Source organism: Anticarsia gemmatalis, chromosome 8, assembly GCF_050436995.1.
Source record: "Anticarsia gemmatalis isolate Benzon Research Colony breed Stoneville strain chromosome 8, ilAntGemm2 primary, whole genome shotgun sequence".
In the NCBI taxonomy this organism is placed as follows: Eukaryota; Metazoa; Arthropoda; class Insecta; order Lepidoptera; family Erebidae; genus Anticarsia; species Anticarsia gemmatalis.
Window position 1 is genome coordinate 2,912,455 of NC_134752.1, and position 22,197 is coordinate 2,934,651.

General features: G+C 36.2%; 2 protein-coding genes and 1 long non-coding RNA gene across 4 annotated transcripts in view; 1 reads left to right on the forward strand and 2 right to left on the reverse strand.

Moving 5' to 3' along the window:
• wash (WASH complex subunit washout) overlaps nucleotides 1-16,434 on the reverse strand; it is a 40,677-nt gene extending 24,243 nt beyond the window's left edge. Inside the window, exons 1-4 of one of the 2 annotated variants that reach the window (XM_076117109.1) lie at nucleotides 16,381-16,434; nucleotides 11,533-11,938; nucleotides 10,964-11,260; nucleotides 10,526-10,884 (exon numbers count right to left, since the gene is read on the reverse strand). In XM_076117109.1, the coding sequence (XP_075973224.1) occupies nucleotides 10,526-10,884; nucleotides 10,964-11,260; nucleotides 11,533-11,907 (1,031 nt within the window). In that variant the 5' untranslated portion in view covers nucleotides 11,908-11,938; nucleotides 16,381-16,434. Of the gene's footprint in view, nucleotides 1-10,525; nucleotides 10,885-10,963; nucleotides 11,261-11,532; nucleotides 11,939-12,040; nucleotides 12,187-16,380 lie in introns of those variants that run through there. The other variant, XM_076117110.1, reaches the window with a different exon arrangement.
• Nucleotides 12,041-16,373, reverse strand: LOC142974656 (cytokine receptor-like). Its single transcript, XM_076117108.1, has one exon. The coding sequence runs from the start codon at nucleotides 16,054-16,056 to the stop codon at nucleotides 12,256-12,258; it is 3,801 nt and encodes a 1,266-aa protein (XP_075973223.1). The 5' UTR covers nucleotides 16,057-16,373; the 3' UTR covers nucleotides 12,041-12,255.
• Nucleotides 16,435-16,544: 110 nt separating the features above from the next.
• LOC142974759 (uncharacterized) lies at nucleotides 16,545-19,743 on the forward strand. Its single transcript, XR_012959583.1, has 4 exons — nucleotides 16,545-17,113; nucleotides 17,544-17,689; nucleotides 18,999-19,184; nucleotides 19,593-19,743. It is a non-coding gene; the product is annotated as an uncharacterized LOC142974759 (long non-coding RNA).
• Nucleotides 19,744-22,197: the final 2,454 nt, after the last annotated feature.

Below are 22,197 nucleotides of genomic sequence, written 5' to 3' on the forward strand. Positions count from 1 at the left end.
CCCTTTGAAGATCAAACGAGAGGGTTAAGAGGATTTAGACCTCTGAGGTTTTGCAAAATGTTATATGAAGCATCATTTAATTATACGGAACCGAGTATTTATGAGGAAAATATACACTTTGTAATACCAGTGTGACAGGTGGTTGTTGTCATAAATGGTATTTAAAACCATATGCTGTATACCGTAGCTAGAGTTACCAGGTAACTTAATATTGCACACGCAGCTCGGGCAACATTGTTCGAAGTACGTACACTTTCCACCTGCGGCTGTAGAAAGCGACCAAATGAAGTTCTCAACTTCACTGGAAATCTATAAATAGTTATAGAAGTCCGCACTACGAATCGAGGAAAACATTACATATCAAGTACATAAGAGTGTATGTTGATGTGAAAAAGAAAAAAAAATGGCTTGTATCATCTACTCTGGCAGACTGCAAGGTCGACTGTGGGAAATAGGTAATTACTGTCTTTCTGACATGGACGATGGCTCACCCGACGTCACAGTTGAGCAAGGTCAAGGGATCTAGAGCAGAGCCACCAGTTAACCACAAACTGTGCCTGCATTGACACGCTCTAGTCCTACGCGTTAAATATGAGGAAAACCCTCAACGAATATTAAAACAATCATTTATAAATAATTTAATATGTCGAATAAGTACGCGACGTACATTCAAATGTACGATTAAGCGATTCGGTTATGGAAAGTCATTAGCATGTCGAGTCGCGGCGAGACATCGCAAGGACGTTTGCATAAACAATTTCAACGTAGAGAATGATTTATCTTCTGTAACCGCCGAGTGCACCAAGTATGGCCAGCACTTTAATGTCATGATACTGGGAACACATATTAACGAGCTTCTGATAAACACAAATAAAAGTACGAATTCCTAGTAAGTTGAAGACTCCACAAAGTTATCAGATCATTGCATGTTGTCAAGTAAATAATGTAAACAAGTTGACTTGCGGAACCTGTTCTCGTATACATTTACCTGCTAGAAATATTTTACTGTTATTTACGAATTATGACTGTTTGCCCAATTAAATGTACGTATCGTGTGTGCGAGTAAATAACTTAATAAGTTGCGTAGTATAGTAGTGGGAAATGCCATAATTATTATGAATCACGAATCGTAAATGGGCCTTTTGCTTCAAAAAAAATACGCACTATTGTTCCATTATTAAGAACTGTAGTCAATCGGTTATCTGAGTCGTATAATACTTTTTATCTGTGGGTTAAAATGGCTGCGTCAAATAACCCCGAGATATAGTCGGTGACGTAAATATTAGGGATAAGGGTAAGACAAGTAAAAGTGAACGAGTGTTGCATAATATACTTTCGTCAAGTATACAAGTTGAACTCATTCTGAACAATATATTTGAACGACTGGATGTTCGCTTTCTACAACAAGCGAAAATTATGTATATTTTATATTTCTTACCATTCGTTTATCTAATAAGCATATCGATTTCTCATATATTTAAATGTTTTGATGTATAAATAGTTAATGTATCAGGATTACTAGGAAAATTAACGTATAAAAATTATATTGTATAACCATATGTGAATGAATGATATAAAATAAAGATATAAAAATTATTAGAAATGTCAAGATAATCTCAATTTATTGAGGTAATACGGATTAAATAATAGTGTTTACGATTTGTTGTTCGAATACTTCATCGTGCGGAGAAGGTGAGCGTGGGCGAAATTATAAAACGGAATGGGTAAGAGGAAACGAAATCATTTCTTGGAACTTTTGTAACAACACAGACCGCATTGGTGAATAAAATCTTTATATTCATGAACTGTAATTATAATAATTTCGTCAATATATTTGTATAATCCTAATACGTATTTTGACAGCGTGGTGGACTCAATGCTTAAAGGCTCTCTTATTTCGTGAAGCCACCTTGCCCAGCAATGAGATAGTAACCTATGAGTTATGTGAGATAGTACCGTCTCAAATTCAATTCAAATTCAAATAAACTTTAATAAAGAGATTGCAGATAGCTCAAACAAATTTTCTAAAACAGAGATCAATTTAAAAGACATATTCTTGTTCACTATAATAACAAAGTGGTTATAAGAAATAGCACCTCAACAACGAGCGGTAACAATCAAATCACACTTGCTCACTTATCGAGTGTTCACTTTGTGAAGGAAGTATGCAGTTACGACCATTCATACAGTTGATGCAATCATGAATGTCAACGCTCTCTTTTGCCAGCCGTAGTTTTATTATTCTATTTCAAGTGACAATTGCTCGGGACCGTACCACTTTATATACCGCCCCATTTAACTGTCTGAATAAAGCACTAAGCCTCTGGACAGAAATTGAACAATATGTATAGAAATGCAAAAAGTATATATATCAGTCTAGCCTATCTTCAAACTATGTTGGAGTCGGCTTCCAGTCCTATCGGAAGCAGCCGAATACCAGTGTTTTACATGGGGCGATCTCGGACCTGGGTTATATCCCGATATTCTTCGACAAGACTGGTTGTCAGACTTTCAAGCTTCTGACTACTGTTAACGACTGTCAAAGTGAACATGACATAACGGATGGATGCCGTCATCGATACGTCTCCGTCAACCGCAGGCCTTACCTAACGTCTCTTGTATTTATATTTCTAAGCAGTTTGCTGCTATATTCACACCAAACATATCAAGCTTGTACTATAAGCAAGCATTCTGGGTCTAATTTCTTGAAGGCAATAAACAAATCGTTCAGCTTAATTCTTAACTGGGGAACTCTCCTTACAGCTCAAGTGTTGGTATTGTTGTCAGAACTTCTTAGAAATCAATCTCAGACCGCCGTTCGGCTTTATTGGTATAATGATCCTTGAATACTACTATTATTTATATCGATTTCCAGCAATAGCTTAGCGTTTTGTAAGTGTGTTGTACGCAAAAATAATATTAATACTAACACAAAACAATATTTTATTATAGGGGAATACATGTAGTGGCGAGCGAGTAATAATTTAAAATTCAAAACTACATAAGTAACCAATCGAAGATATTAGAGATATAGATAATTATAGAAATTCATAGAACAAAGTCTAAATAAATAAAGATAAAATTTTATATTTTCTCAGTGCACTAACATAATTTCCATAATGTAAAACGATTTAAACGATGCACCATAAATGGTAAAGAACGCATTTTTCTTCTGCAAAACAACAATTGTACAATTGGACTACATTCAGATAAAATTCGAATACTAGAATCAATTATTAGGTATTCAACGAAACTTATGATTGTAGAAAAACTAATCTATTGTTTCAGAGCACCTTCACAGTTTACTGAGAAGAAATAAATATTGACATTGGTAATATAATTAGCCACGATTAATGGAACTCGCGCACAAACGTTATGTTTGGCAAATATTTCGCTGCTTTTATTTATGAAAGCATACAATAACAGCCTGCTAACAATTTGGTGAACATCTAAACACGTATTTGTCGAAGATATTAATACAATTGTTTTTGGTGAAATTCGTGTGTTTGTATAAACTGACATGTTTATAAAACATTCAACGTAACTTTCTTTGTCTTAGTTATAAATGAAACAATTATGTTTGTGATATATTATTAGTTAGTCCGACAATAGTAGAGCCTATAACAGAGATATTATAATTACTTAGTTCTGTGTATTTCCGAAATAAAGTAATAATAATTGTATCAAACAGCCCACTGTCAGTTGCATAAGCCTGCGAGTCACTAAAGTTTTAAATTCCGATTTTTTTATACTTTCTTCATAGTTGGACACAAGGCTCTCTACTAAGTTGTTGTCTCAAATAACTAGAAAATTATAGAACAACCTTTGCTAATGTAAAACTGTTGATATTAGTTTATTTCGTTATATATTAAAACAACATAATCGCAGTACAAAGTAAACAACGATTATTCACACGATTGATTGCAGAGAAAAAAACATAAAATACCGTGGTCCATACTAGCGTGCGCATTAGCGATATTTATCAGCCGATCTAATAGTTTTTCAATAGCAATTTGTGTTCACTGAAAATAATTATAGTGGCATTAAGGTGGCGACTGACGTGTGCGATATATTGTAACATATAAAATACATTTTAAAGCATAGGTTTAAATACGGGGGCGATACTGGCTTCTAGTGGGCGATGGAGCTTTGCGTGGGGTTATCGTGCCCTAAGACAATTTGTAAATAAAAAGAAATACAAAACAATTATGTACAGGATTATTTTTTACTTGAAAAGGAAGCCCCCGTAAGAACCATTGCGTCGGGAGGTCGTGGGTTCGATTCCCACACGGAGCAATTATTTGTCCGATCCACAAATAATTGTTTCGGGTCTGGTTGTGCTTTGTGTCCATTGTTTGTATGTCTGTAAAAGTCCCCGCGACACAATAGCAATTTTTAGTGCAGGAGTTGTCTTTTTAAAAAAGAAAAAAGAAAGTCAAGCAGAGCATCCAGTACCTTACAGAAAAATACAGCCCATGACCGGAGCAAGTGTATAGATAGTAAAAAAATATATAAGTATGTGTATGTTTTTTTGAGAGCTGTTATGGGTTTACCAGAATGTCTCTAAGTACTAGTGGAATATCACTAAAATAGTTACATTGATTCCTCGCGTCTGAAAGCCAGGCGCATTTGCAATTAAACAGCTTTGAATACGGCGTATTCGTAAAATTATCGGCTTGAATTGCTCAAGTGAAGCTGTACATAAAACCGGAATACGTCTTTCATATTTTACTGAACGAATATAATTGTATTTGAAAAGTTTAAATTATTTAATTAGATATTGTTCGTTCTATATAGTTTTGCGAACAGCGAAACGCTAACAACGCACGGGTCGACTGATCAATACAAAACATTACCTTATTTTCATTTTACCATTTCCAACGCACCTAAATGTTGTAATATTAATATTTATGAATAACAAATTGTTCGGAGAAACGTAGCTTATGGTTAAATACTGCAAGCCGAAAACGTTATGCAATGTGCGTTTATATAACGGGTGAATTGATAGCCGGTTGAACGGAATTCTATAGTCCAATCGGATGTATTGGAATTTTGCACAATAACAAAAGTACTATAGTTTATAGCATATATAGTACTATGAAATTCCCTGTAACCAAATACAGTTGTAACACGAAACGTACAGATCATATCCCAATCCTACCAATTAATGGATTTTAATTAATACGTGGCTTTAATTTGAAGTTTTTCTCGTAACGAGAGATCATTATAGCAGCATTTTTATTTATTTTAAATAGTAATATTAATTGCGAAATTATTATCTACCATTCCGTTTGTGTGTTCTATCTTGCTGCAATTTGTCTAAATAGATGAACATTATACACATGCATATACAAGGAACATGGCTCGTAACTCGTAACTGTTAAAGAATCGTATTGCAAGTGATTTCTCAGAAAACGCTCTTTTTGCACATTCCTAGAACATTGTTGTTTAGTAGGCTAGTGGGAGAGCGATGAGAAGTAAGCTCCTTATTGCAATCAAATGTAACGAGCTTAATTTTATTTGCATAGTCAACTAGAGCATTTATTTTCTATTTTATGTAAGTTTATAGGAATGAGGAACGCTTTTTAATCCCAAGTATTATTTTGATTCATTTTTCTTTATCATAGTTTACCATCAGCTTAGCCTTTTGAAAACAATCGGGGCTCACAATTTATAATACTTTCCGAAAAACGGGAGAGTTCGGTATCTATACTAATATTATAAAGCTGAAGAGTTTGTTTGTTTGTTTGTTTGAACGCGCTAATCTCGGGAACTACTGTTCCGATTTGAAAAATTCTTTCAGTGTTAGATAGCCCATTTATCGAGGAAGGCTATAGGCTATATATCATCACGCTACGACCAATAGGAGCAGAGTACCAGTGAAAAATGTTACAAAAACGGGGAAAATTATGATTATCTTATGTGACGCAAGCGAAGTTGCGCGGGTCAGCTAGTGTAAAATATGGTCACCCATCCACGGCACAACTTCGGCAAGCATAGTTGATATATAAATATACCTGAGAGCTTTTCTAAGTTTATATTGCCGTAAAATCATGACTGCGAAAATCGTATTACACTTTTATAAGACACTAACTTGTCAGGCATCTCAACGGTAATATATGTAGTTGTTTTATAGGAGGCTGTACATCGTGAGTAAGATCTCAGGTCCTGAGGATAGATGCTTCGGTTCTCCGTAGCCAAACAGACCAATATAAATAAACACAGCATGTCCGTCTCCGCAGTTCCAGTTAACCATGACGCAAGCCGTACTCATAACAAAACAGGAACGCTTTCGGACGCAAAATAGTTTGGCACTCATAATATTTTTCCTTTAGATGAGAATGGAAACATAAGTAAGTAAGTAAACAGTAATATTATTTGTACAATGCATCGTTCTGGTGAACGTGCGCGATTGTTTTCAAAACGTCTGTTTCTGATTATGAACACGGTACGTGGAAAGCGCGCGGTTTGTAAATACTCCCTTTATTCTCCAATATTGCCAACTGCACTAAACTTATATCCGCACTATATTACTAAATGCTCAAATACTCTGCAAAACAGCAGAATATCTAGTCGATATGGATATTTCCTAGGTAAAAAAGCAGAAATTTTAATCGTTAAGGATTTTTCCTAATTAAAAAAGCAGAAATTGTAATTAATCCGAAGTCAGATAATTCAAAAATATTACTTACACACGTGTTTGTTTCGTCAAAGAACAATATAAGTCTTAGTTAAGGCTTAGTTAAAAAGCGTTAAAGTTACGAGTGGGGCTGATGACGTCACGTTGTTGTACATTTACACTATAACGTGACGTCATGCGACTTTGTCAAATATAAGGGAAAAGTTCTTGGTATATAATTCTTTAGCTAGCGAACCCTACATATTTCACCTTCCTCATGAATCACTGTCTATTGGTGAAAACGGCATGACAAACCGTCGAGCAGTTTACAAGTTTATCGCTAGATAGACAAACAGACACTGGGGAACTCAATATAAGTCATCCTGATATGATAATGATATTTTGGTATAACAGATAATATTGATTGGTATATTTTACGAAATAGTACACTTTACCAAAAACAATAACATTTATTAATAAGCACATAATAACATGATCAATAAAAATGGATCACCGAATTTATGTACGCGCATAACTTTTGAATAACTGAACTAAATTGCATAACATTTTTTGTATGTTTGTTTGTAACTGTCGGGACAAAGTTCGTATGGGATCGATGGGATCAAAATTCTCACGGGAATGTAATCAACAGGATAAAATTGTCGAACAAAGTTGGGCCAGTCCGCATGTTTATAATAAAAATCTATTTACAAAAAACAACAATCACTACGACAAAAATGTATAGATTAATCAATGAATTTAATTTCGTTGAAATCATGTATTATATAGGAGAAGAACGTGATTTTATCTATTTGTTATTTTATATACATACACGTATCTACGACAATAGTTCCATGAGATCTAGGAATCTGTATCTATTGTACAGAAACTGTTACAAGAATTTTAATTGATGACTATATGAATCATGATTGATAAATAGAGCCTAATATTAGTATTACGATATGTGAAAACTATTAAATAACTAAAAAACAATAGCAAAATATGTCGTATGCCAGTCAAAGTATGAAAATATAAATATACTAGCAGACTGGCCCGACTACGTCCGGATATAGTTCAATTTTTCCCCGTTGATTTAATTCTCGTACGAACTTTGATCCCAGAAAATCCTTCTCCCTACAGTTACAAACATATTATCACAATTATCCGAGTTAATTTAGTTGTTCAAAAGTGATGTGCATACGTAGGTACATTTCGGTGATTATTTTTTTCATTATAGATGTAGTAATCGGGAAAACACGAACTGACTTTCCTTGTCTAAGAATCCGAGATGACCGAATGTGTTCCAAAAATGTAAACAAAATATGCTGTCGGGAAAAACTCTCACGGTGTCTATTTAGTTACATTAATAGACTCGAGATAAACCACTCCGTTTTTCTTTTCTACGCACGTATTCGAAGCTAGGTTACAAAAACTGTTAGATTTACATAGTTGTAGTTGCTCAAATGCCAGCATTTTAAAATAACTTGATAACACCCGACAGTTTTTCTTGTCATATTGATCGTGTGCGGTCTGCCATAGACGTGAAAATAAAATTTTAAAGTCGCTCATTAAATGCGATTTCTATGAGTTATCGAACTTTGTTTGTAGGAGGCCCAATAGAAGCAGTAAAGCACTTATCGAAGTATTACGTAAGTATTATGTTTGCTTATCTTAGCATTCTTTTCATCAAGATAATCTGTCCGAAACCACAGTAAGTGAATGGCGAGTAGAAAGATAATGGGATTTATAAAAGTCATTCTTTTTTTTATTGGTAAAGCACTATGTCTCCCAGGGAGATAAATAATTGAATAAATTTAAAATAAATTATCGCATACAAATGATGTCCAGCATTGCGTACATTTTTTTTGTTACCACACACACAGATCGATGAAAAACTTGTTAGTTAAGTAGTTGGCAGATGCATTAATTAAAACCTAATATTCTTTATTTTTTCAAAGTGTACGTGTTAATCATGTAGCCGTCCTACGAGTAGTTTATTCTATTCCCTCCATAATTGTTATCCCTTTGTGCCTGCATTCATTAATTTGTTCGAACCATAAATATACAGCTATTAATAGCGGCTACGGGGTGGTATTGAATATACTATAATCGAGCTAGCGCAGGAGTATCCAGTAGAATCGCTTTTTTAATCAGAGCTCATTAATTGTTAGCTTGGAGTAAACAGTTTACAGAGAAGCTCTCGTATCAGTGGAGCAAGCTGCTCTGTCTTTAGAGCTATTTAATATTCTACTGATGGAGTAAACAAGGGTCAAATGACCCATAACTCTAATCTGGACGCGTGGAAAACACAGCAATTTACATTTTTCTACGAAACTGTATCTATTATAACGCCTTTCTTTTGTACTAGCTGCTTACGATTCATGTAATTCAATGCGCCTACTGGGAACCGTGGTCGGCCACGTTGCCTGAAGCGTCGCCGTGTCGCCACACTCGCCACTACTCACACTTAGCACTTTACCTATCTCTAGGAATCTGCTCGGTTTTACGATATTTTATTTCTAGTATCTAAGTTCCCACGACAGAATTAATTAATAAAAATAAACCGACGTTGACGTACCTACTACTGAGAAGTTGAATTGATTCAATCCAGATTGTGGTTGCCCGTGCAGGGCTTATTACTTGGTACGTTAAAAATATTGTCAGATCAATAAAAAAAATACGAAGTATGCGGTATGTGGTTACGCAGAAGCTGATCACTCGAATCCCACCCAGGGGTGGGAGTGACAATAACGTCGCGGAGGTTCAGGCACGCGTACAATGGAAACATATGGCACAGATCAATTAATTGAGTGATCGATCCCCGTCTCATACCTTCTGCCATTAAAGCTAAGTTAATTACTGAGAGGTCCTGCATAACAGAGACTACTTTTTTAAATCGGCATCTATTATAATGAACGTTTAATTACACAAAATCCCATAGTGAATCAGTGAATGCTTCGAGTGTGTTCTTTACCATAAATGTATAATGCATACTAGGGAGTTTGACGAGCACCTTGCATCCCGCGAAATAGGTAACTTTTATTAACATAATATTGTTGCAGCTCCAGTTAAATGTATTTCGACCGCTTTCTATATCATAATAGGGACTTCAGGCTAAAGTTAGAGTTAGGAGTATGTAAGTTTAACCCAACATTTTGGGTCTTTTGAAATATGATTCGAAAAAGAATGATCTTTGATTTTCAGACAAAGCTACATTTATCTTGATTCAGTTAAATTCGCTTTCGATCGAAAGGAATGTTAACTGTAACATATTTACATTTACGATATTTGGCTAGGGAGAATAATCTCCCCGGGCTGAGAACATTAAAGCGTAGGATGTAACAAAAAATCAGGTAAAGACATGTGATAATGCTAATAGGACCGAGAACACAAAAAAATAGTAACACATGTTCTAACGTCGAGGAATTCGGTACTTTCTACGTTTTGTAGAGCATCCTAGAAATAATTGCAACAATGTAAACTGAAAACATGTCTGCAATTAGTAGATATTGCGTAACAATACAAAAGAAAACATGAGGCGTATGAAAAACCTTATAATTATCGGTGAATAACGAAGAGTTTCACATAAAGACAATAATTAAGTACTTAGTAGTGTTTACTGCGTACGTTGAATTGAATAGAACCGGGCCTGAGAGTACCCATTGACACTTCTTCCTCGAGTCGCTCAGATGAGCAATGTATTATTTGTTAACATTATTTAGCTAAAGTATCACAGAACTCGCGCTAGTCCTACTGAATTTTCAATTAGGGATGAAGATATAAATTGCTGTTATCCCTATAATTTATTCCAAACAGTATCGCGATGCAGGAATATGCCTGTTGATTGCGATGCGATGGTGGAAATTGGCAGTTTATATCAACATTATATTAATTAAAATGACTTACCGCTTAGTTGTAACGGGGGCTTCGAGGTCCATGTGAGCAGGCGGTGGTGGTGGCGGTGGCGGAGGGGGCGGGGTAGCCTGCGCAGGCGGCGCGGGGGGTGCGGGCGGAGCGGGGGGCGCGGCCGGCGCCGGTGGAGGCGGTGCGTCGGGAATATCCGGCACCGAAATATTAAATTCTTCCTTCAAATCCGGTAGTTCTTTCAGATCCGGCAACTCCGCTTCGGGTACGGCGACCACTGGCGCTACCGGGGAGGTAACCACGGATGGAGCAATGGAACCATCGCTGGTGATAGAGAATTGTACGTCACCCGCTATTCCGGGCAGATGCGGGAGGTCTAAGGGCATCTCGAGTTCTGGTACCTGTTACGAAATTATTGTTTTTAGCCTTATTGTTGACGAATATTCCTAAACTACCGATATAATTACGAAAAACACTCACCATGCCCATTCCGGGTGCGTAAAGGTACTCATCAGCGTCTCTCTTCAACTCATCCCTAGTCACAATAGTGGAGGGCGCAGCTTCGAGTAAGCTCTTGTTCTCGACCTTCGAGGGTACTACCGGCGCATACGCGGATGCCCTCCTCGTGGTGCCAAGGTAAGGACTCTCGTCCGTATTAAAGATCAACAGTTCACCGACACTGTTCAAGTTATCTATGACCGAGTTCAAATTATAATCTTGTTTAGACACCTGCTTCTTGGGCTCAGCAACTTTCACATGGTAAAAGTGCAGTTTCTCCTGAAATAGAACTGAGATATTAGCTACTAGGACCTACATAATATGTTGCTGTGTTAAATACCGCTACAGTTAGTTAGTATTACAAGTAATAAAAGTAGTAACATTTTTGAGAAAATTAAATAATAAGAAATAGTTGCTTTGAAGACTTAAGCTACCACTTTGTGCGATGTTTAAAGCTATGTATATTTATAACTAGGATAAAATAAATGTTTGTTTAACAATTCGGACTCGGGACTTACTCAATGTACTTTTCAAATAAAAATATGACTCACCTGCAATTCTTTTTCATTGGACTGCCCCTGAGACTTTCCGCGCAGGGCTACTTTCTTAGGGCTGTATTCGTATCCGTCTGCGTCAAAAGCGGACTGATAATGTTCATGGACTATATTAGTCGGGTACTTGGCGCTGGAAAACACTTTGATAGCCTTCCTCATGGCGGGCAACTTGTCCACTTTACATTTAGAAGCTTCGATTCGTCGTTGAAGATTGTTTGCCTTGTCCGTGTTCTGCTCGATTCTTGTCGCCAGCCGGGCGAACACATCGTTAACAATGCCGTTGAAATTATCTAAAGTGTCTGCTATCTGCAGTATTGTCTCTTCTACACTCAAATCACTTGGTACTAAATTTATTTTATATATACCCTCCATGTTTAATATCTTTTACTTGCGTTATTTAACTCTGTAACAAACAGTGTCCTATTGAGATCGACGCGTCGTACGGTGTAATGCATTCTTCTACTAATTTCAACATTTAGTATTATAGCTTTAATAGGACTCTTACCTATTAAGCTTCTTAAAAATCACCTAAAATAAATTAATAAGGCACAAGAATTATCACTAATAATACACCATAACACGTCCATATTCTTGTGTGTAATAATATTATGTCCAATAATTTTATAGCACTTCGTAAAGCTCATATAGTTCATTATTTACAATTCGTTCACTAAGTCTATTTTATCAGTACTGTGTCACTTATTGTATGCTTAACTATGTTCAGTTTTTAGACGATTTTAACGTGTGTGAGTCAGTGAGCAACGAGTGAAGATTATCATTCGCAGGGTCAGTACTCCATGAGAACCGACAGTAGGCGTCGGGCGACATGGTCGGGTCTAAGATGGCAGACTCTTCCGCCAGCGTGCCGCCCGACAACATGTTGTTCAAGTGCTTGTTGATGACCGCATCGCCGGGACTCACGTAGCCACTCGACGCCGTGGGCTTCAAAGGCACGTTACTCCGCACGGGTTGCTTATGACTAGTCAGCGCGTCCAATGACTGTAGCTGAATATAACTACTGTCAGCGCCATGCTTTACTGGCTGGGGCAAGGTAGGCATGGTTGGCAAGCTCTCGGACCCGAACACTTTCGTAGGCGATGGACCTAACTTAGGGAAGTTCATCATAGATTTCGCCTGAGCGTCTTCTGGCCGAACATAGCCCGAGGAGGCAGGCGGTTGACTCGGTATAGTTGGCGGCGCGACGCCTGTCGTGAATATCGGTGGTGACAGGGCAGCCATCACGTAGCTGGAGCTAGTGGGTTGTGTCGTAGGTTGTGCGAGCGGACTTTTGTGTGGAGCGGGAGCTGACTGAACGTATCCGGAGCCCGGGTTTACAACAGACTGCACATAGCCACTGGGATTTTTCTTGAAATTGTTATCGTTTAAGTAAGGCGAATTTCCTCTAGAATTATCAGTTTCCGAATTAGAAGAATCTTCTTCATCGTGCGATGCATTATTATCGTCGGCCCTTATAGGCTCCACTTCCAAATGCAAGGAAGAATCGGAGCCATCATCCGAAGTAGAAGCATGCCTCTCAATGGGGCCTCTGGAAGTGTCGGAAAGTGCGGTGCTGTCTGTGTGCTCACTAGACCCACAGTTGTTGTCCGTGTTTTGCTTGTTTTCAGGCGTCGACACGGTTGTTCTACTATTCGGGAGTAGTAACATTTCATCTGATGATGGTTTTTCATCCTTGTTAGTCGAATACAATCCACCATACACATACTTGGACTCTTTTTCGGGTATCCCTAAGCCATTTGGCAAAACAGGTTTAATATCTTCCATTTTTCTGACCTTTTTGTATAGTTTGATTGAACCGTACATGACGCCTATTATCGCAAATACAGCCAAAAGGATAAGAGTCATAGTGATGCCATCTCTACTGCCACATGTCACTGAGCTCTTGTCACTCCATTCTCCCTCGAATTTTCCAGGGCCTTTGTCATTTTCGTCAGGCAATATGACGTCCCCATGTTCCAAAATACCGTGATTCGGATCCGTGTCAAGGTTGACTGCTCTCACTTGATAAGACTCTGATAACTCGGCTCCCTCACAATAGATCAGGTGATACTCCAAGTCTGTAGTGGTAATATATTCTGCTGTATTACCATCGTCTTTTATCCTTTTTATCTGATAGTGATCCACAATTCCACCAAAATGTGAAGGACGTTCCCATTTTAGAGTACCTGAATTCACATTTGCAGAAGGAGTTTTTATTTGGCTAGGAGGCCCAATTCTTGTTCTCACAAATATTCCAAATTTTGGACTGGGTTCTGAACATTTGTCAATGGCAGCATTACAAGCCTTAACACTGAGGGAGTAATTTGTGTAAGGTTTTATTAAATTATCCCCAATTACCAGAGACCGGGTATTGTCTTTATCATTAACTGGAACTTTCTCACTTTTTTTTATAAATTCTTTTCCATAATTTAATATTTTATATTCCCATATGATGCCATTTTTGTGTAAAGGTGGATCCCATGAGATGTTAAGTGAGTTATACTGGACATCAGATATTTTCACATTTCTCGGACTTGATGGAGTGTCCTCTGTGGTGGTGACTCCTGTCAAAGCATTCTCTATTGTCTTCAATCCATAGGTAGTGTCCATTTGTAACCAAAACTGATATGTTCTATAGGGTTTCAAATCAGTTATATTTATTTCCTTTTGATTGGGGTCATTAATATAACGCAATTGAGATTTATTTCCATAGGACTGATCACACACAGTACTTGTGTCTAGGACAGGACAGTAATTCAAGACATACCCGATTATTATACCTTCCTGTAGAGTACAAGACATTGTCCAATTTATTTTAACATATGTAGTGCCTGGTGCATCATGATCTAACTTTACAGGAAAGCCATACATTGGAATTGCATCTTTAGATATATCACATGAAGCCCAAGTCATACCACTGGTCTTAAAACCACTATTGGCTGATATTGCAAACTGATATCTATTTTCTCTTGGCAAGTGTATGACGTGGGTGTTCTTATTGGGGTCCAAAACAGTAAAGTTCATGCGGCCGGCACAAATTTGAGTACTATTATGCTGGCACCAAAACAGAGTATAGTTGTCAATGCCTTCAATGCCTATCCATGATAACTTATACGTGCCATTTTCATAAGCAAGTTTAGTGAATGAAGGCACACTGAGAGCTTCAGTATCTTTTTTAGATGGAATGAACAAGTGACTTCCGTTCTCTGATGATCCAATATCATTGGTTGACCAAATATACACATCAATGGCATCCAATGAGGCATTTTGTAGTATCACATAACTTAAGCTTTTATTTTTGTCTGGTAGTAGAGTTTGTGGTCTTCTGGAGTTCTGTGTGGCTACTACTTTATAGGTAAAGTTATCAGCTCCTTCCTCGTACTCTTCCAGCTGTTTCCAGTACACATATACAACTCTTTTATACTGATTGTGATCATTGTACACTGACTGGGCAAATGCTCCAACTGTAGTGTCAGGTGGCCTCTGTGGTCTTTCACTAGCAGTGGTGAAGAACTCATAAGTGAAGTCTGACCAGTACTTATCATCCTTAGCAAATGACGATTTTATGTATATTCTTACTTCATACAACATGTGGGCATACGGTAAATCAGTCAAAGTAAATTTGTATGTTTTGCTTTTTACTGGTAGATGTGATGTATCCACAGTACGGAAGTAAGATGTGTTGTCAATTTTAGCTATTTGGTACTCTATTTTATGCACTACAGATTGAAGAAGATCTACCATGTTATTGGGGATGTTCCACTGCAGCTGAACACTGTGTGTGTTGTTGCCTATTATTTTCAAGTTACTAGGTTTATCAGGTTTCACTATCGCAAAATGGTCTATTGTGAAATTTTGCCGATTGCAACCAAAATAATTACAAGCTTTAAGTTGAATAAAATAGTACTCTTCAACTTGTCTGTAAGCAGGTTCAGTTGTTGTGGTCCAGACACAGGACCATGTATTGCCAATTAGCTTGGCAGGAGATGATTTTGTTAGTCTGTTTTGGAACATGTATGACATGGTGTAGTTGGTTGTGCTGTACTTCTCAATATGTGGCCAGGTACAGTTTAGTTCATCAAGATTCTTTGATATGCAACTAAAATTCGTGACGTTGGAAGGTGGTCCGTCCACAAGGACCCTAGTGGTGCACTTTTTATTGGTTGCATTATTGTGACAATAATACATTGTCACTTGCTTCTCAATGTTTTTTCTGAACAGTCTTCTCGCGGTCGCATTCACTATCTCAGAGTCGAGAGGTTCGCCACCGTGATAGAACTCCAGGTCTTCTGCTCTGCCTTCCTCCGCGATACAAAGTATATCCAAGGGATCGCCATAAGGAATGTAGATCATCCCGGAGGGAACCAGGGTGACTGATATATTGACTCCATGACAACTAGAAAATATGCACGGCAAACTAATCAAACATTTCAAAATAATACACCACATCCACTGTCCAAACTGAGGTCTCCTCCGGAACCCATTGCACTGGTTTCTTCTTTCATTAGTACATATATTTGCCATAACTGCTACGTTTATTTGTCACTCCATAACGAACTGATGCACTTCTCCAATTAAACGTAACGCGGCGAGGGATTCATTACTTGTTTTTTTTATCTCGTGAACTAAATGGCGCACCGTCCGCCGATGATCCCAACACGATGACACACACTGACTGAACACCGTCACTGCACGCGCGCGTTTATATTATCTATTTTACATATAAACATCGAATGCTATCGGTCCTCACTGTATTCCCGACAAAGTTATATTTGACAATAGTGACAACGAGAACACCGTACTCGAAAAATTTGTTCTGCATTGAAACGCTGCAGTTACATTACTTACATAAAATAAAATAGAAGAAACTCGCAGAGCTAAATTCTCAGAAACGCCAACTTCACTACGAAGTGAAGTTAGCAGGATACGCAGCAAAACAAATCAATTTTTTTTTTTTTGTTATTCCGTTTTACGGCTCTGTGATCTAGCACTTTTGAGCCTGAAGTATTTATGAAAATTATAATCTGTGGTTATATCGAAGTTATGGTATTGGTAATGAAATTAAATAGTGGTTGGTAAAATCTTGGGTTCTTCAATAGTTCTTTTAAGTCTCGCGGAAATTTGGGATCCAGATTCTGTAGATTATCTATTAATAATAGCCTGTCTATTGCGAATTGACGACATTCAAAAATGAAGTGCATAATGTCTGCTGCTGGTTTTCCACAGTATTCGCAGCTGTCGTCAGGCTTTATTTTCAGTTTGTACAAGTGAGTGGGAGTTCTTGAATGGCCGAATCTTAATCTGTTCATTGTTGTTATAAAATTTCTATTATTGAGTCCTTTAATCTTGCTATTTATATACCATGGTTTGGCGGGCGGGCAACCCTGAATAGCTGCATACCATTTTCCTTTCTCACAACTAACTATATTCCAGTACTCATGCCACAATGTTTTGAGGTCTATGGAGATTTTGGTGTGGAAATCAGTATAGGGAATCTTCAATATGTTAGTATGGTCTTCTGTGCATTCCCCTTTAGCTGCCTGATCTGCTTTTTCATTGCCAGTGATGCCTTTATGTGCAGGTACCCACAAGAACTTTACAATTTTACCATTAATACTTAAGTTAAGGACTATTTCCTTAATGTTGTATAATATATAGTTAGTGTTAAATTTTAATGTACAATTTTCTAATGCCATAAGACAACTTTTTGAATCTGTTATGATAAGAAAGTCATCATTATCTACAGTATGTATATGCTGCAGTGCTAAAAGAATTGCATAACATTCTGCTGTAAATATTGAACAATTTGTATCTAATTTGTAACTATTTACTTTACCCAATTGAGGGTCATATACAGCACATGCTACATGGTTAGATTTAGAACCATCTGTGTATAAAGTATAATATGGTTTACTTTCTAAGAACTGAGATAAGTCTGACTGGTTAAAAATGACTTCATGAAGGATTGTACATTCATTATTAATGACTGCATCATATTTTACTTTATACAGAGGCCAAGGGTAATCTTTGTACATATTGACAGAATATGAGAATACATAATTTAATGCAACTCGAAGGAGTTCAGGGCTATGACCAGATATTAATTCAGAGGCAGTTATAGGAGAGCTGCTGCCATACAACTCAAGAGCTTGTCTAGGTAATACTCTTTTTATTACTTCATTGTTTGAAGAACTTAGTGTTTTTAAACAGAAATTGAATACTAGTTGTAAACGTCTAAAGATTAAAGGTTCAATACAAGATTCACATTGCATGGCATTAATTGGAGTAGAACACATTGCTCCTGTAATAATTCTTAAAGCCTTATTTTGTATTACATCTAGTTTCCTTATATGAGACTAGCTGACCCGCGCAACTTCGCTTGCGTCACATAAGAGAGAATGGGTCAGAATTTTCCACGTTTTTGTAACACCTTTTTACTGTTGCTCTGCTCCTATTGGTCTATAAAATATGCTTTTTTTCACGAAAAATATTCTCAAAATTATTTATATATCTTAGTATAACGAAGTCGCGCTAAGGCATATCCGCCATTAAAACAGTTGCCATGGCAACGGAATTTTGTTGATTCAATGTCATTATAATATTAATTTATCGCGACTTCGATGAATTTTCTGAATTTTCCCGGAAAATGCGTCATTTTTCCGGGGTAAAAAGTAGCCTATGTCCTTTCTCGGGTATCAAAATATCTCCATACCAAATTTCATGCAAATTGGTTCAGTAGTTTAGACGTGATTGAGTAGCAGACAGACAGACAGACAGACAGACAGACAGACAGACAGACAGACAGAGTTACTTTCGCATTTATAATATTAGTATGGATAAATTACAATTCATATAAGCTAGGGAACTATAATCAAAGTGACTGCGAACAATACTTTTATATAACATTGACAAAATTTTTGGGTCAGAGCCCCAATGCACACCGGCCAAAGATCTTAAAACATTAAGACCCCTACTTGATGCTTTGATTAAGTGGTTTATATGACTCTCAAAAGACAACTTTGGGTCTAAGTAGATACCTAAAAACTTCTTTTCCCTAATAATTGGAAGTAATGAATTGTTGTATTTTATACTTAAGTCACAATCTAATACTTTTTTTGAAAAAATCATAACACCACTTTTGCTAGGACTAATTTCTAAACCTAGTTTATTGAAGTAATAATCATGTAGTTTAATTAAAGCAATATTGAGATTATTTACAGAAATATTTACATTACTATTAACACTATATAACAATAAGTCATCAGCAAACTGTAAGAAGTTCACATTTGAATTATTTAGATATTTATTAATTTGACTAGTGTATAAATTATACAACAAAGGTGATAAGATCGCACCCTGCATTGTTCCTTTGTATACATGTCTAGGACCATGTAGAATGTTATTGAATTTAACATACATTGTTCTATCATAAAGAAAGTTATAAATCCACTTACAAAATTTTCCAGGAATGCCAATATCACACAATATGCCAATTAAAGTGGAAGGAATCACATTATCAAAAGCACCTTGGATATCAAGGAAGACACAAACAGTAGAAGAGTGGCTATGAAAAGAACTTTTTATATCTGAAATCAAAGAAGTAAAACTTTCTACTGCACTACGACCTTTCCTGAACCCAAACTGCTGATTAGGTAAGAGGTTATTTGATTCTACAAAGTAGTCTAATCTGGTTTTCAAAATATTTTCAAAGAGCTTACCTATACAAGAGGCTAATGATATAGGTCTATATGAGTTGTAGTGATTAGGAGGCTTATCTTGTTTTAAAATTGGAATAACACATTGTGTTTTCCAAGCTTGTGGTATAATTTGCTTGTCCCATAGTATATTAAAAATATTTAACAATACTTCTTTAGCATTTTTATGCAAATTGCGTATCATAATGTAAGGAAAATCATCTAGTCCAGGAGATGTATCTTTTCTATGCAGCAGAGCAGTGTTAAACTCTTGCCAAGTAAATGGGGCAATCAGAAAATTTGTGGTTACATTACTACTCTGGGAGAAATATTGATTTAATAATTCATCATTTTCGGAATTTACAGGGTCAATCGGAGAAGCAAATTTATCGAAGAATGAGGGAATCCAGTCATCATTACGGTGTCTATTACCAAGTGATAGCCTTTTAAATTTTCTAATGTAATTCCAAATAGTAGTAATTGGTGTGAATCTATTAAATGACTCGCATAAATTGGTCCAGCTTTGTTTCTTTTTTTCCTTTAATAATCTTTTTTTCATGGCATCTATTTTTTTATAATTTATAAAATTATCTAAACTTGGATTTGACCTATAGTAATTTAAAGCTTGTTTACTGTTTTTAACTGCTTCAGCACATTCTGAATCCCACCATGGAACTGGCTTTTTCATAATAGATTGGGAAGATTTCACAATTTTAGGAACACATTGTTCTTTAATAGTATTTAAAAAATTACAAAAGTCGCCATATAGTTTAAGAGGATCTGTGTCCTGAATACTAATATAATTATATATTTTCTCTGAGCAAGAGTTGTATTTATTCCAATCAGCTTTACTATATAAATAACGATCTACCGGTTCTCCTAACTGATATTTATCAATGGAGGTTTGGATATCCAAAATTGTAGGGTAATGATAGCTTCCCATAGGATCATCATGAACCATCCAGCTACACATTGGGGCCAGAGATGGGCTGACAGATGATAGGTCAATTGCTGAGGGCATATGGGTACTCCTGCCTACTGTAGTAGGGGAACCTGAGTTAAGTATACACAAGTCACATTCATCTAAGATATTATATATTTCATTTCCACGACTGTCACTTCTGTGGCAGCCAAATGCTACATGATGAGCATTTAGGTCTCCAGAAAATAGGAGTGGTCTAGGTAATCTATTTATTATCTGTTTAAGTTTCCTACCCCTAAATCTAGAACTATTGCCCCCTGGAGGAGGACAGTAGGAACACAGTATGGTCAAGTTTCCATGTAAAGTTACTAGAGATATGGCTACAGACTGTAAATAATCATAAAATGGGATATGTATTGTAGAATATTTGTAAATGTCTTTAATCAAAATTGCTACGCCACCTCTACCATTAAGGCCTATCTGTTTAATGAAATTGTAACCAGTAATAAAAAAATCGGGTTTATCTTTTAGCCAAATTTCATTGAGTAAACAAATATCAATATTGTTGTCTTTTAAAAAATTTATTAAAAGGGGTTTTTTGTTAATAATACCTTCAACATTAAATTGTGATATTCTTATGTAAGACTTATCCATGATTAAGTTTTAAAAGTTTTAATTAAAATATCTTGTATGACGTTGCTAGTAATGGCCCTGTTTTCATTGCCTATTGAAATAAGCGCCCCGATAAGACCTTTTCTGATAAAATCGTTATTAATAATTTCGTTAATCAATCTTTCGTTGGAAATTGTTTCAGAATTAGTTGATGCGGCAGTGGGAACAGGTGAAGGTTTACGACTTACTACGGAAGAAAGAGAAGCAGGATTAGAAGTTTTAGTATTGGTTTTAGTTACAGTAGAAATTTGAGGAAAGTTCCTTTCGTAGTTACTTATATTATTATTTCTATAATTGCCAGAAATAACATTGGCATACGTTTTACTTTTTTTAGCTTCAATTTTTTGCCTCTTAATAGGACATTCTCGGGAAATAGCTAGATGTGGACCTTGACAATTAATGCATTTAATATTATTTTTATTTACACATTCTGAAAAGTGATGCTCCTCAGTGCAAATTGAGCATTTTTGACTATTTTTGCAGATTTTGGCACCATGGTTGAATTTAAAACACTTAAAACATTGTAATAATGGAGCATGATACTCGTGTACTTTAAATCTAAACAAATCCAAGTATACATATTCTGGAAGAACATTCGACAAAAATGTTAAAGAAACTGTTTTATATGGTTTCAATTCACCATTTTCTTTTTTTGTAAATCTACGGACTGCTATTATTTCATATCTTGAGCTCAATTTCTTAAATAATTCAGCATTACTTATACTTGTGGGTACAAATTTCAAGACACCGATGCATTCTACTGCCGAAGCTGGAATAAATGCCTTGAATTGATGCTTGCTTAGAAAAGCTTCATTTTTTATAAAATTGTTGGCATTGTTTGATTGCGAAAAGGTAACGCAAATCTTATTGGGATTAATTCTTTTAATGTTCGTGATTCCCTTGATGTCATTTTTAAATAAATTTGTTGTGATAATAGGATTAACATTTCCTATTTTTTCCGATTCTCGGAGGCCCTCGACAAATACGGAAAACTCGCCACTCACCGCACTTTCAGCAAACATTCTTTTGTATTCGGGTTTAATAAATGTTTTGTAGAACTCATCTGGTCCTCCTTGATTCCGATTCGGAACCTTCCTCTTTTCGACCCCTCCACCTGGATCGTCGCCATCTCCATCCGGCATTATATATTAATGTTTAAATATATACAACTATTTAAATATTTACACTATTTACAATTGAATTGGAATGGAAATAATAAGAGAAATAATTTTTGAAAATTATTTAAAAATTCGCGCCTTAGTAGTTCAAAAGCCCGCCAAAAAACAAAACAAATCAATGTTGAAGAATGTTACCATGTAAATAATGCTTCAACAGACTATCAACAGAGACACTCTCATTATTATTTCATTCATTATT

Bases quoted from the DNA above. Each gene is read 5' to 3' on its own strand.
- LOC142974656 (XM_076117108.1), bottom strand. From the start codon at position 16,056: ATGGCAAATATATGTACTAATGAAAGAAGAAACCAGTGCAATGGGTTC.